Source organism: Terrapene carolina, unplaced genomic scaffold (genome assembly GCF_002925995.2).
Source record: "Terrapene carolina triunguis isolate 2854851 unplaced genomic scaffold, T_m_triunguis-2.0 Scaffold706, whole genome shotgun sequence".
NCBI lineage: Eukaryota > Metazoa > Chordata > Testudines > Emydidae > Terrapene > Terrapene triunguis.
Genome location: NW_020665057.1, coordinates 5706513 through 5717556, shown reverse-complemented (window position 1 = coordinate 5717556; position 11044 = coordinate 5706513). Strand labels below are relative to the sequence as shown.

Sequence of the window (11044 nt, the reverse complement as noted above, 5' to 3'; positions counted from 1 at the left end):
TTACCTATAAAAAGTTTTACAGTTTGTCTGTGAATTATTCTGTGTAGTTTCACTAGTATGTGGAACCACTAGAAAATGAGTTGTTTCATGCTGGTGAGTTTTGCTCTGAGTTATTCTCAGACTCTTCATTCAGCTTAAAAAGATACAATATCTAGACTGCTTGTTTCCATCCTAGACGATTTGTAGCTTTTAGATAGCTGAAGATCTGAGCTGGACTTAACACAACTGTAACACAAACATCAAACTCTCCTCTCTGGCACCTTGACTCTTGTATTCACCCTTCAACTCCAAGATCACCTTCCTCACCACTGCTCTATCACCAGCACCACCCCACCCTCAAGTTTATAATGGATTTTATTTTCCCCACAGTATCAAATTCAACACTCCTTCCTGCCTTTCAAGGCTATACACAGCTCTGCCTCACATCTCATATGTAGTTGCCTCCCTTCCTTTCTGTGTGCTATGTCTATGCTATGCAAATTTGACTTTTCTACAAGCAACTATGCACTCTCTTGCATTCCATACCTAGAACATCCTCCCAAGTCTGAGCACTAGTCTTCAAATCCTTCTCAAAATAGTTACACTTCCATCACTGTCCTCCACTCCAGCCCTCACTTGTGACACTACTTTCAAATTATAAGGGTAGGTTTTCAAAGGCAAAAAGGGCAGTTAAGCACCTGACCTCTCTTGAGCATCAATAGGAGTTGAGTGCCTGACCACCCTTTGTACCTTTGCAAATGTCCCCTTTGTTAAAAAATGACAGGGGACCAAAGATGATGCATATGTAACAGTAATCGTTCCATGTTTGTTTTCATCCTCTCACTTTGTCAGTCTTTGGTATGTTAAATATAATTTAAAATTGTAACATCCTTTGCCATAGCACATCCTTCTTGTCCATAAAATACCAATTTTGTTTGTTGGACTGTATAAATAATGCAACACAAGGTAAGGGGATGCTTTGTGACTACAGGGGACGGAAGCTTTCACTTCATTGGATCCAGTTTGGTCAAGATCAATGGAAAGCTTTTGTTGCTATTCAAGTTATTAGTGGCATATTTCCACCTGTATCTACATCATGACTGTTAATGACAATAGATAAGAAAAGAACTAAACTAGACATGCAGACTCAATTTACTCTTAACAGAGCAACATCTAAATACATTTAAAATCTCGGTTTAAGTGACTAGTTTAAGGTTAAATAGCAAATCTGTAGCAAAACCACGAAGAAAATTTCTATCTCCTGAATCCAAGAGCGCCTGTGCTTGAACAAGTAGACACAGTTTCCTCCCATAAAACACAACTACCAGAATTTTAATTTATACTCTCCCATCTGTCTGTACCCATATATTATACTTAGATTGTAAGCTTCTTGGGGCAGGAACTGTTTTTTTGTTCTGTGATTGTACGGTGCATAGTACAATGAACTCCAGGTCCATGCCTAAAGCTTCTAAGGGCTATGGTAATACAAATAATAATTCACCAAGTATGGCGAGGATTGAAAAATAAATATTTTAGCAAGGGTGAACATGTTAAAAGTGATATATCACAATAAAATGAGTTTAATATTAATGAGAATATAAAGGTAAGTTCCACTCCAAAGTTTATTTTCTTCCATATTGAGAATATTACCAAAACATATATTCCCAGTTTATTTTGTACACCTCTAATAAAATGTCCCAATACATGGTATAAATGATATTACCAGCAGCTTCCCCTGCTGATGTTTGCCTGCAGAGTACAGATTGTCCCCCCACCCAAATTCTGAAGAGCCACAGTAGTTATTAGCATTCCACCCATACCACAATGCACCTCATTGGACAAGCCTACCAAAACCAGGATCCTTAAGACAAACACATGCCAGCAGTTTGTGGAATCCTTTCTGCAATGCTTGTCTTACAGCACACCTGTAAGGGACTAACACTCCACACCATTTCACTATTCCATGTAATTTGGAACGAAGACTGAGGTGGCCTATAGAAGTACATGGTATTAACAACCTGGACTTTCCCAAAAGTTACAGGCCCATTTTTAATTTTATGGAAGATTTATTCAGGAAAGTGTATTAAGCACTCTTTACTATCCTCCTTTTCTGGCATGGTGCATTTTATACAAATTTTCTATTTTTTAAAAGACAAATGTTGAAATATTTGGTTTTTAGACTTTGTTAGTCATTGAAAATATTCCAAAATAGTAAACAAGAGAAAAAATTAAGCACGGTATGTGCAACATACAGAGCACAACAAATGCATCAATAAAAAGACAGGGAGAACAAGACATCAGTCGGGTGTAACACAGATTCATATCTGTGCCCTTAGAGAATCTGCAGCTTTTTTTTTTTTTTACTTCTTCAGTGGATCATTTACTTTCAACTTCAACATGAAGTCAAGCATTAACTAAAATAGACTGTCGGAAATGAAGAATCTAAAAACATAAAATGTAAAGTCTGCTTCGATAATTAAAAAACGTTCAAGTATATTTCAAGTGAAGAATAAAGAGCTGCCTCCAATTCTTCATGGGTGACCACATCCTCTTCATGTGTTGATAAGTATCCATTAGTTGTAACAATTAATGTTGGCAATACATTTTGTTACTTTGATTGCTTTAAAAACAATTTTTTTACTTTTCAGGTCCACTAGAAACTTCAGCAGTTAGATGCCAATATCTCCACTTTTTAACGTCCTCTACCTGTTTTGAAAGAGAAAAGTGTACATTGAACAATTCATACCTTGAAGCAAACGTCTGAAGTGCACAAATACTGCACAAATTATTACACTGAGAAGCCAGCTATATGCCCCATTTTTGCTCAAGTTAGTTTTGGTCTTACACAGAAATACAGAAAACTGAATTTGGACTAGAGAATCTGTTGTGAAGTGCAGAAACTACCATACAGGTAACTTTTTGCATAAAACTAGTAGAAATTTGTGCTTCTTTACAAGACTGATGGCAGAAAAATTAAAGTGAATCAAGTATTCAATAACTGTTTTACATGTCCTGAAATTCTCTTTTAAAAACACGCTGAATTTAAACAGTACTCTTACCCCTGAAACCACGGCCACCACCTCCACCTCTTCCTCCTCTGAAGCCTCCACCACCTCTTCCTCCTCTGAAGCCACCTGCAAAAAGGCAAGGAAATAAGTTTTCAGAAGTTAATTCGCAAGTCTGTTCTGCACTAAGAATGTAACAAGTTACTGTGCAAACATCCTCTGTATGAGAAAATTAAACAAAAATTACTGTTAAGACAAGCAAGGTTTAGTGTTGACCACAGTCCCCTTCTCCATGAGCCACCGCAACTGCTGTCCCAAAATACCAGAAGGCATATCAAAAAACAAAACGTATTTGGAATTTCTATACCAAGCCATTTTGGACATATAGAGAGCCAAAATATGCTAGTTCTTAAGTAAACAGGTAAAGTTTTCAAGACACCATAACTTTGAAACTGATGTTTCATATGAAACTTCTCAGAAATTATCTACCCTTGGAGGAGATGCAAAATAAAGTTGCAGGGCAAATTTTTCTTTTTGGGAAGTTAGGTGTTTGTGTGTACAGATGCATGTCAGAGAAAAATCAGTCTTTTAAGCAGAGATCTACCTTTGACCTTATTTGTGGAGCAGCTACTACAATGAAGTTAAATGTAATAAGAGATGGAAGAGATCTAGTAGGTCATCCAAGCCCACACCCCAAAGCAGTTTACCATACACTATTTTTAAGTATTTTGTCCAACCTAGATTTTAAATGTGTTGTGAAATTGGACTTTTGCCATTAACTTTGGGAGTATATTCCATCATCTAATAGATTTTACCACTGGAAAACTATGGCTGGTATTCACCAAGTTTTCTTTTTCGTAATCTCGTGCCTTTGTTTCTCCATTAAGTCATACTTCACGAGCTTTTACTGTGGTCTCAAAGACATGGATTTCTTTAAAAATATACTAATGAAATACAATTCACGTGAGTGCTTGCTAGGCTGTATGTCTTAATAAAAAAAAAAATTGTCATTTTTTTTTTTTTTTAAATAGACACTTACCTCCACCTCTACCTCCTCCTCTTCCACGTCCTCCTCTACCACCTCCTCTTGGAGCACCTTTCTCACCCGGAGGCCTAGGCAAAAACCTTTGCAACGGCAATAGCTTTGCTGGGTCAATATAAAACTGCAGGAGAAAAGCACTGTTAGGTTTCAGGAACAGCATAACATGAGTGCAATATTTGCCACCTTCCTCCCTCTCTTCTATACATGCAGAATTTGGGCTTATTTTTTCTTTATGTCATCAGCATTTTTAAAGTCTTCTTTGCAAAGAGTGACATCAAACACCCAAAACTTTTAAAAATGTAGTTTGTGACAAGATCATAAAATTATTTCTGTAACAAGATTAAGATTTGTGGTTAAAAGAATAGATTTTGCAAAGGCACCAATTTTTTTTAAAAAGAGGTAGCTAAAAAAAGTGTATGTGAGAGCAGATAGTTAAATGGCTTATGAGAATTTTGTGTTCATTTACGTTTCCTATCAGTGTTAACAGAGAACTACTAACTAGAGAAATAAACAGATTAAAGATTTTTGGTTAGAGTGTCATGTAAAAAAGAGAGTAAGTTCCTTATGAGATTAAATATATATTAAACCAATGCACAACACAAAAATAGTTGTTTACTGCATAAGGTCCCAATTAAACATGCACTCTAGTGTTTTTCACTTCAATTATGAATGTATTTTTAGATTATGTGGTGATAGGAAATTCAGATTATATAAAGGTTTATTTGGAAATTCTTCATAAGGTTATATTTTCTTCTCTCATTGAATATATCAGAATAATTTTATGCAATTAAGATACCCACCTTTTGTAATTTTTTAAAGGAAGAGGCCTTCATGTTCTCTGACAGTTTAACTGAAAAATACTGTTAGTTTGTTTAAGGAACATAAAAGGTAACTTAACTGTATTTATAATTCTCTGTATAAATGGACAGATGTTGGTATTCTAAAAATGAGGTTATCAATTTAAATCACAGCCGGTGATTTTTTTTCTTTACTGTTACACTCATGATTACTATAAGTGAAAGATTAGAGACATATTTCTATTCTTTTCAGTTTACTTTGTGCATTTGACAGCATTTTGTGGACATGGTTAAATCTTAATACAGAAGGAAGAAACTCAGAAACACACCAATAGGGGGAAGGCAAAATGGTAAATGGTAATAGTAAAATGTTGTTGCATAACCACACATTTGGCAGGGGAAGAGACTAGACTTCAATATCTCTGGCATCTTGACAATCAAAGACTGAGACAATGAAAAAGTAATGAGCTGCAGATTCTAGGTGGTTCATTTTTTACTTGGGAATGTATATTCTACTAGGAGAAAGCTGTTCCTGAAATTCAAGTACAATCCTGATGCAAATAGTAAGTCAGTGAGTTAATACATTAAGGCCAATATTCTCAAAACAGAGTGCCAAAAATTAGGCACTAAATAGGGACTTATAAACAGGGCCACCAAGAGCGGGTTCGGGCCCCGGTGAAAAAAAAATTTCGGCCCCCCCAGTAAGAACGGACCAGCTAAACAGGGCCGACCAGAGGGGGGAAAAGCCGGGGAAGCCGGGCCCCGGTAATTTGTACCAGCTTCCCCCCCCTCGTTGGCCCTGCTTATAAATTTAAGTAACCTGATTTTCAAATATACTGAACACTCCAGTTCCCAATAAAGTCACTGAGAACTGCTAGGAGGTCTGCATGTTTGAAAAAACAGGACACTCAGTTAGGTACCTAAATATGGAGTTAGTAGCCTAACTTTAACCATCTATGGTAAGTGAGAAAAAAGGAGGGAGAAAATATAGCAGTAAAACTAAAAAGGACACAAATCTATTAAACTTGCTTTGTAGGTTTCTGCTTGTCTTCCAACCCCCCTTTAAACTCATTACGAATATCATCAACAGTAAAAAGTGAAAAAAGCAGCAAAACAAAGTCATAACCCACACACAATCCAGAGTCACCACCATTTGGAATACCACATTAATGTCTAAAATGTATGCTTGCGTAGCTTATTGAACACAGTATTTTCACCTATACGTAGGTTACTATTTGTTTAATACACTTTGCATTAATGAACAAATTAATGTATTGTTAATAATCTTTAAAGCAGATTAAACATCCAATGAGCCTTTACACGCAGCCTATAAAGTAAGTAAATACCACCTTTATAAAAAAAAGATATGGGGAAAATGAGAAATGAAAGTCAACTAACTTGTCTAAGGTCACACATGGTGGAAAAATATCCTGACTTCCAAAACCCAAACTTAATCTTCAACACCACCAGTGTTTCAAGTTTAGATATTCCAGTACTGAGTGCCGGGGGCAGTTTTTGGTGGGGTGAGATGGAAATGGAATTGGTTGAGTTTTTTTAAGCACTGATAATTAGGATGATTCAATCCTATTACCAATACCCAGCACAGGGGACTCCACTTACTGATGTGAACTATACAAACAAAATATATTTGCAAAAACCCCAATGCCTGCCTGTCTTGTGCTATCCCTACAGTCATAAAGTTAGTCTGTTTTAAGATATTATAGATTATCTGCTGCCCACGTGGATCCACCATCTCTGCTCCTCCTGCAGCGTGCCCTTCAGTAGATCCATACACAAGTTTTCACAGAAAGTTGAGATGATCCAGACTTATCAACAGTAGCAAAGTTTTATAAATGGAAAATGCCATCCTTGTGGTTCATAGCAAAAGGAAAAACACTAATAGTGATGTAAGGACCCTCCAAAACCAATATCTACTCCTGAGGGCATGCTCCATCCAAAAAATTAAAAATTCTGCGCACCATATTTTAAAATTCTGCATGTTTGAATTGTCAATAAATACATGCAGAAGCTCCATGGCAGTGGGGAGCACAGGCCACTGGCTGCACGAAGGTGGAAGATCACCCTGCAGCCTCCCCCCACACACACATACACCCCAACACAGACTCAGCGGTGAGGCTGCACCCGACCCTGACTCAGCACAAAGCCTGGGCCTGCCCCAGAAACATCCTGGGGCCCTGCCCCTCTGCACCGGGTGCACCACCTGTGGGACAGGTAGGCTCAACTAGGCAGGATCCAAGTGTGGAGGGGCTCGGTGTGTGGGGGGCAGAGGGGGGGATCCAGGTGTGGGGTGAGAGGATTCTGTGTGGGACAATCTGGGTGCAGGCAGCTAAGTGGGGGGTCTAAGTGTGGGGGGATCTGGATGCACAGAGGCTCATTGGGGACGTTCCAGGTGCAGGGGCAATGGGACTCTGCAGGGGCTTCCAGGTAAAGGTTGCTGGGACTCAGTGGAGGGGTCTGGGTGTGGGGGTCTTAGCGGGGGCAGAGGGGCTTGGTGGAGTGGGGGGTCTGGATGCAGCTAGTTGGTGGTCAGTGGTGTGGGGGTCTGGATGTGGGGGCTCAGGTTGGTGCAGGGGGTGGGGAATCAGGGTAAGGGTTTGAGTGCAGGGATGCCAGTGGGGGGTGATCTGGGTGCAGGAATGCGGGTCTGGGTGGAGAGGGGCTCCAGATGCAGGGGTTGAGGTTCAGTGGGGTGAGGTTCAGGTATGGAGGGCTAGGGGGATTCCGGCTGTACCGGGTAAGGCTTGGCAGGGTGTCTGTGTATGGGAAGTCCAGATGCACAGGGGTTGGGTGGATGGGGGAGCAGCTCCCCATATAGTGACCCCTCCCCCATAGCTAAGGAGTGATGTGGGCAGGAAGCAGGGGAGGATGCTGAGCTTCTTGAGGCTGGCGGAGGTTTCTGGGGGTGGGTCTGACACAGCCCCAGCCACTCCTTGCAGGGGAAGAGGAAGTCCTGTCCTCTCCTGCCTCCAGCCCAGCCAGGACTAGCAGCTGATCCCAGCTCAGGATAGGCGCCGCTGGCTGGGGTGTCCCCAGCCCCGCGGTGATTTACCTCTCTGCCAGCTGCTCTGGGTGCCCGAAACATTGTATCTGCGCTGCTAGGGAGTGGTGCATGACTGCTCAGGAAGTCATTTTTCTGCGGGAAAGCAAAGCAATCTGCGGGGGACATGAATTCTGCGCACACGCAGTGGCGCACAATTCCCCCAGGACAAAATAACTAACTATCTATTTATAGTGCTTATATTAGGCACAAGTCAAGAAAAAAGAATTCAGTCTTCCAATGTCTAAAACAAAGAGGCTAAGGGCTTCTTTAACAGAAAGTTATATCAATACAACTTAAGGCGTGAATTTAAAACAATATAATTATGGTGGTAAAACTCCTCTTGTAGAAACACTTACCCCAATATAAGAGTTCCTTTCTTTTTTTTTTTTTTTTTTTTTTTTTTTTTTTAAAGTTTAGCTTACGTCACTTTGGAAGGAGTTTAAGGTAAACCAAAAAAAAGCCACCACTGTACCAAAATAAGTGTCCACGCTATATTGGCATATCAGTTTGACTAATAAACATTCTCGTGTACACATGCCCTATGCTATTTTGAAATGGCAGAGCAACTCTCTTCAGTTACTGGCTGTACCACAAATATCCAGAACAATCAACTTTTGAAGGATACAAAGTCTCTTAGCTGTCCAAATATTTCATCCACTTTGCCAATCTGCTCTTTATTATCCAAGTAAACTGGTGCATTGAAATAAGGCACTCTGTTTTCTTCCGTCGTGCATTTACAAACAATGTCATCTTCACAAGGATGCATGAACTCTCCCAATACTGTAGTAAGGAAAAAAAGATGTACTGAAAACTGGAACATTAATTCCAAATGAAAATGAGTACAATCTCCCGAGATAACTTACTAACTACACTTTCAGGAGGTCCTTGGTCATATCCTCTGTTGAAGCCTCCGCGTCCACCCCCTCCACGCCCAAAGCCACCTCGTCCACCTCGATTGAAGCCACCTCCTCCACCTCGATTAAAGCCACCTCCTCCACCACGATTGAAGCCACCTCCGCCACCACGATTGAAGCCACCTCTGCCTCCTCCGCCACCTCCTCTGCCGCCTCCTCTGCCTCGAAAAGACATTTTCTACCTGCTAAATGGGAAAAAGTCAATTAAAAAGAAAAGGTCAAGGGCACTTCATGACTTACTAAATTTCCAAGTTAGTTAAGACCCCAGAGTACCATACAACTTTGTTTGCCGATTTAACACGTATTGATTTGGCTCTTAACTGAAATATAAGTTCATTGATCAACTCAAGATTCCATCTAAAATTAAAGCTACCACAAAATTCATTCATAGAAGCAGAAGGGAAGGATTTTAGACTGGAACTTTTTAAACACACAGTGCTGTATGACAAACTTTTCCCTCTTCTTTTTCTATGACTGGACAATGCAACAGATTTCAGCTATGACACAAATTAATGATTGCCACAAAAAAAGCACGATTTAGCATACATTTGCATTTTTTATCCCGAACGTCCCCAAAATGAATCTTATTTACTCCCAGTGTTGTTGCAGGCTAAGTAACAGTACACAGAGACCAAATATTTCATCCACCTTGTCAATCTAGGTAAAATCCTAGTGGAGATGAGACAGTTTGTAGTTTTCATTTGAGTAGGCAGGACGAATTAGGATACGTCTACACTGCAATAAAAGACATGCAGCAGCAAGTTTCAGAGCCCGGGTCCACTGCCTCAGGCTTGGGCTGCAGGACTAAAACTAGCAGTGTGGACATTTGGGCTGTGAGGTCTCAGAACTGGGCTTCAGCCCAAGCATCTATGCTGCTATTTTTAGCCCCACACAATGAGCCCAGGTCAGCTGACCTAGGCTCTGAAACTTGCTGCCACAGGTCTTTTATTGCAGTGAAGACTTACCTTTAGGGTACATGTACAATAAAACACCTGCGGCTGGCCCGAGTCAGCTGATTCGGGCTTGTGGGACTATAAAACTGTAGTGTAGACATTTGAGCTCAGGCTGGAGCCCAGGCTCTGAAGCCCATTGCTGCAGGGGTTTTACTTTAGTGTAGCTGTACCCTTAGGGTAAGTCTACACTGCTATTAGACACCCACAGCCGGCCCGTGCCAGCTGACTTGGGCTCATGGGGATCGAGCTAAGGGACTGTTTAATTGCAGTGGAGGTGTTTGGAGCTCTGAGACCCTCCCACCTCGCAGGGTCCTAGAGCCCAGACTCCAGTTCAAGCCTGAATGTCCACACCATACTTAAACAGCCCCACAAGGGCCACTGACAGGTTTTTAACTGCAGTATAGACATACCCTTAGAAGGCTCAGAGATAGCGGGAGCCTAGGGTTTAGCTTGACATGCTAACTCAGGGGAAAACTACAAACTGCCTCGTCTGTACTAGGATTATAGCACAAGTTAGCTGAGAGGAGCGGAGACATCTTTCCCTGGCACAGACACAACCCGACGTGACTTCAGCATATTCCACACTGCAGGCTACTCACGTCAACCTGAGACCCACTGGGCTAAGGCATTATTAGTAACATAGATGATGGGTTTTACTCAGAACCCATTGGAGGTCCTCAGCAGGAATATTTTTGCCCCCTCCAATACTAAAACAGACAAGATATTATAATAAAAATAAAAATTGCTTAAGGCCCCTTGAGGTGCTCGGGGCCTTAAGCAATTGCTTAGTCTGCCTATGCCTAGCGCGAGTTCTATGTTTACTGATCAACACATCTCTTTGTGAGATGCATACGGGACCCGGCCTACACCGCCAGCTTAGGCACAAGGCACAGCAGCACCTGGCCACACACGGGGCCTGGCCCCAAGACTGCTGGGTTCTCTCCCTGGCTCTCCCCAACACCGGGCCAGCAGTGGGGGAGCAGGGATCTGCAGCCACACCCCGCAGCAGGTAGAGAGAGAAAGCGAGCAGTTCGCACGTGGCAGCCCACCTCATAAGCATAAGCCTGGTGACGGGCCCCCCACAGCAGCACCAGGGGAAGGTGAATGGTCTCGGGGAGGGTTAATGGCAGGCAGCACCCTCAGACATGGGGCATGGGCCAAGCCGGGGGGGGGGGGGGGGGGGCGGAGACGGAGGGGGGGGGGCAGGGCGGGGGGGGGGGCCGCTGAGGTGCTATGGGACCCAACCCAGAGATGGGGGAAGGGGGTGCTCTGAAGTGCTATGGGACCCAGCCC

At 41.9% G+C, this 11044-nt stretch overlaps 1 protein-coding gene across 2 annotated transcripts in view; it reads right to left on the bottom strand.

The window, feature by feature from the left end:
* Positions 1-1583: 1583 nt before the first annotated feature.
* Positions 1584-11044, bottom strand: part of GAR1 (GAR1 ribonucleoprotein) — a 10025-nt gene continuing 564 nt past the window's right edge. For both annotated transcript variants that reach the window (XM_026659883.2, XM_026659882.2), the window contains exons 2-7: positions 8748-8983; positions 8510-8664; positions 4827-4886; positions 4024-4147; positions 3039-3113; positions 1584-2685 (exon numbers count right to left, since the gene is read on the bottom strand). In XM_026659883.2, coding sequence (XP_026515668.1) covers positions 2672-2685; positions 3039-3113; positions 4024-4147; positions 4827-4886; positions 8510-8664; positions 8748-8973 — 654 coding nt within the window. In that variant the 5' untranslated portion in view covers positions 8974-8983 and the 3' untranslated portion in view covers positions 1584-2671. The remainder of the gene's footprint in view (positions 2686-3038; positions 3114-4023; positions 4148-4826; positions 4887-8509; positions 8665-8747; positions 8984-11044) is intronic.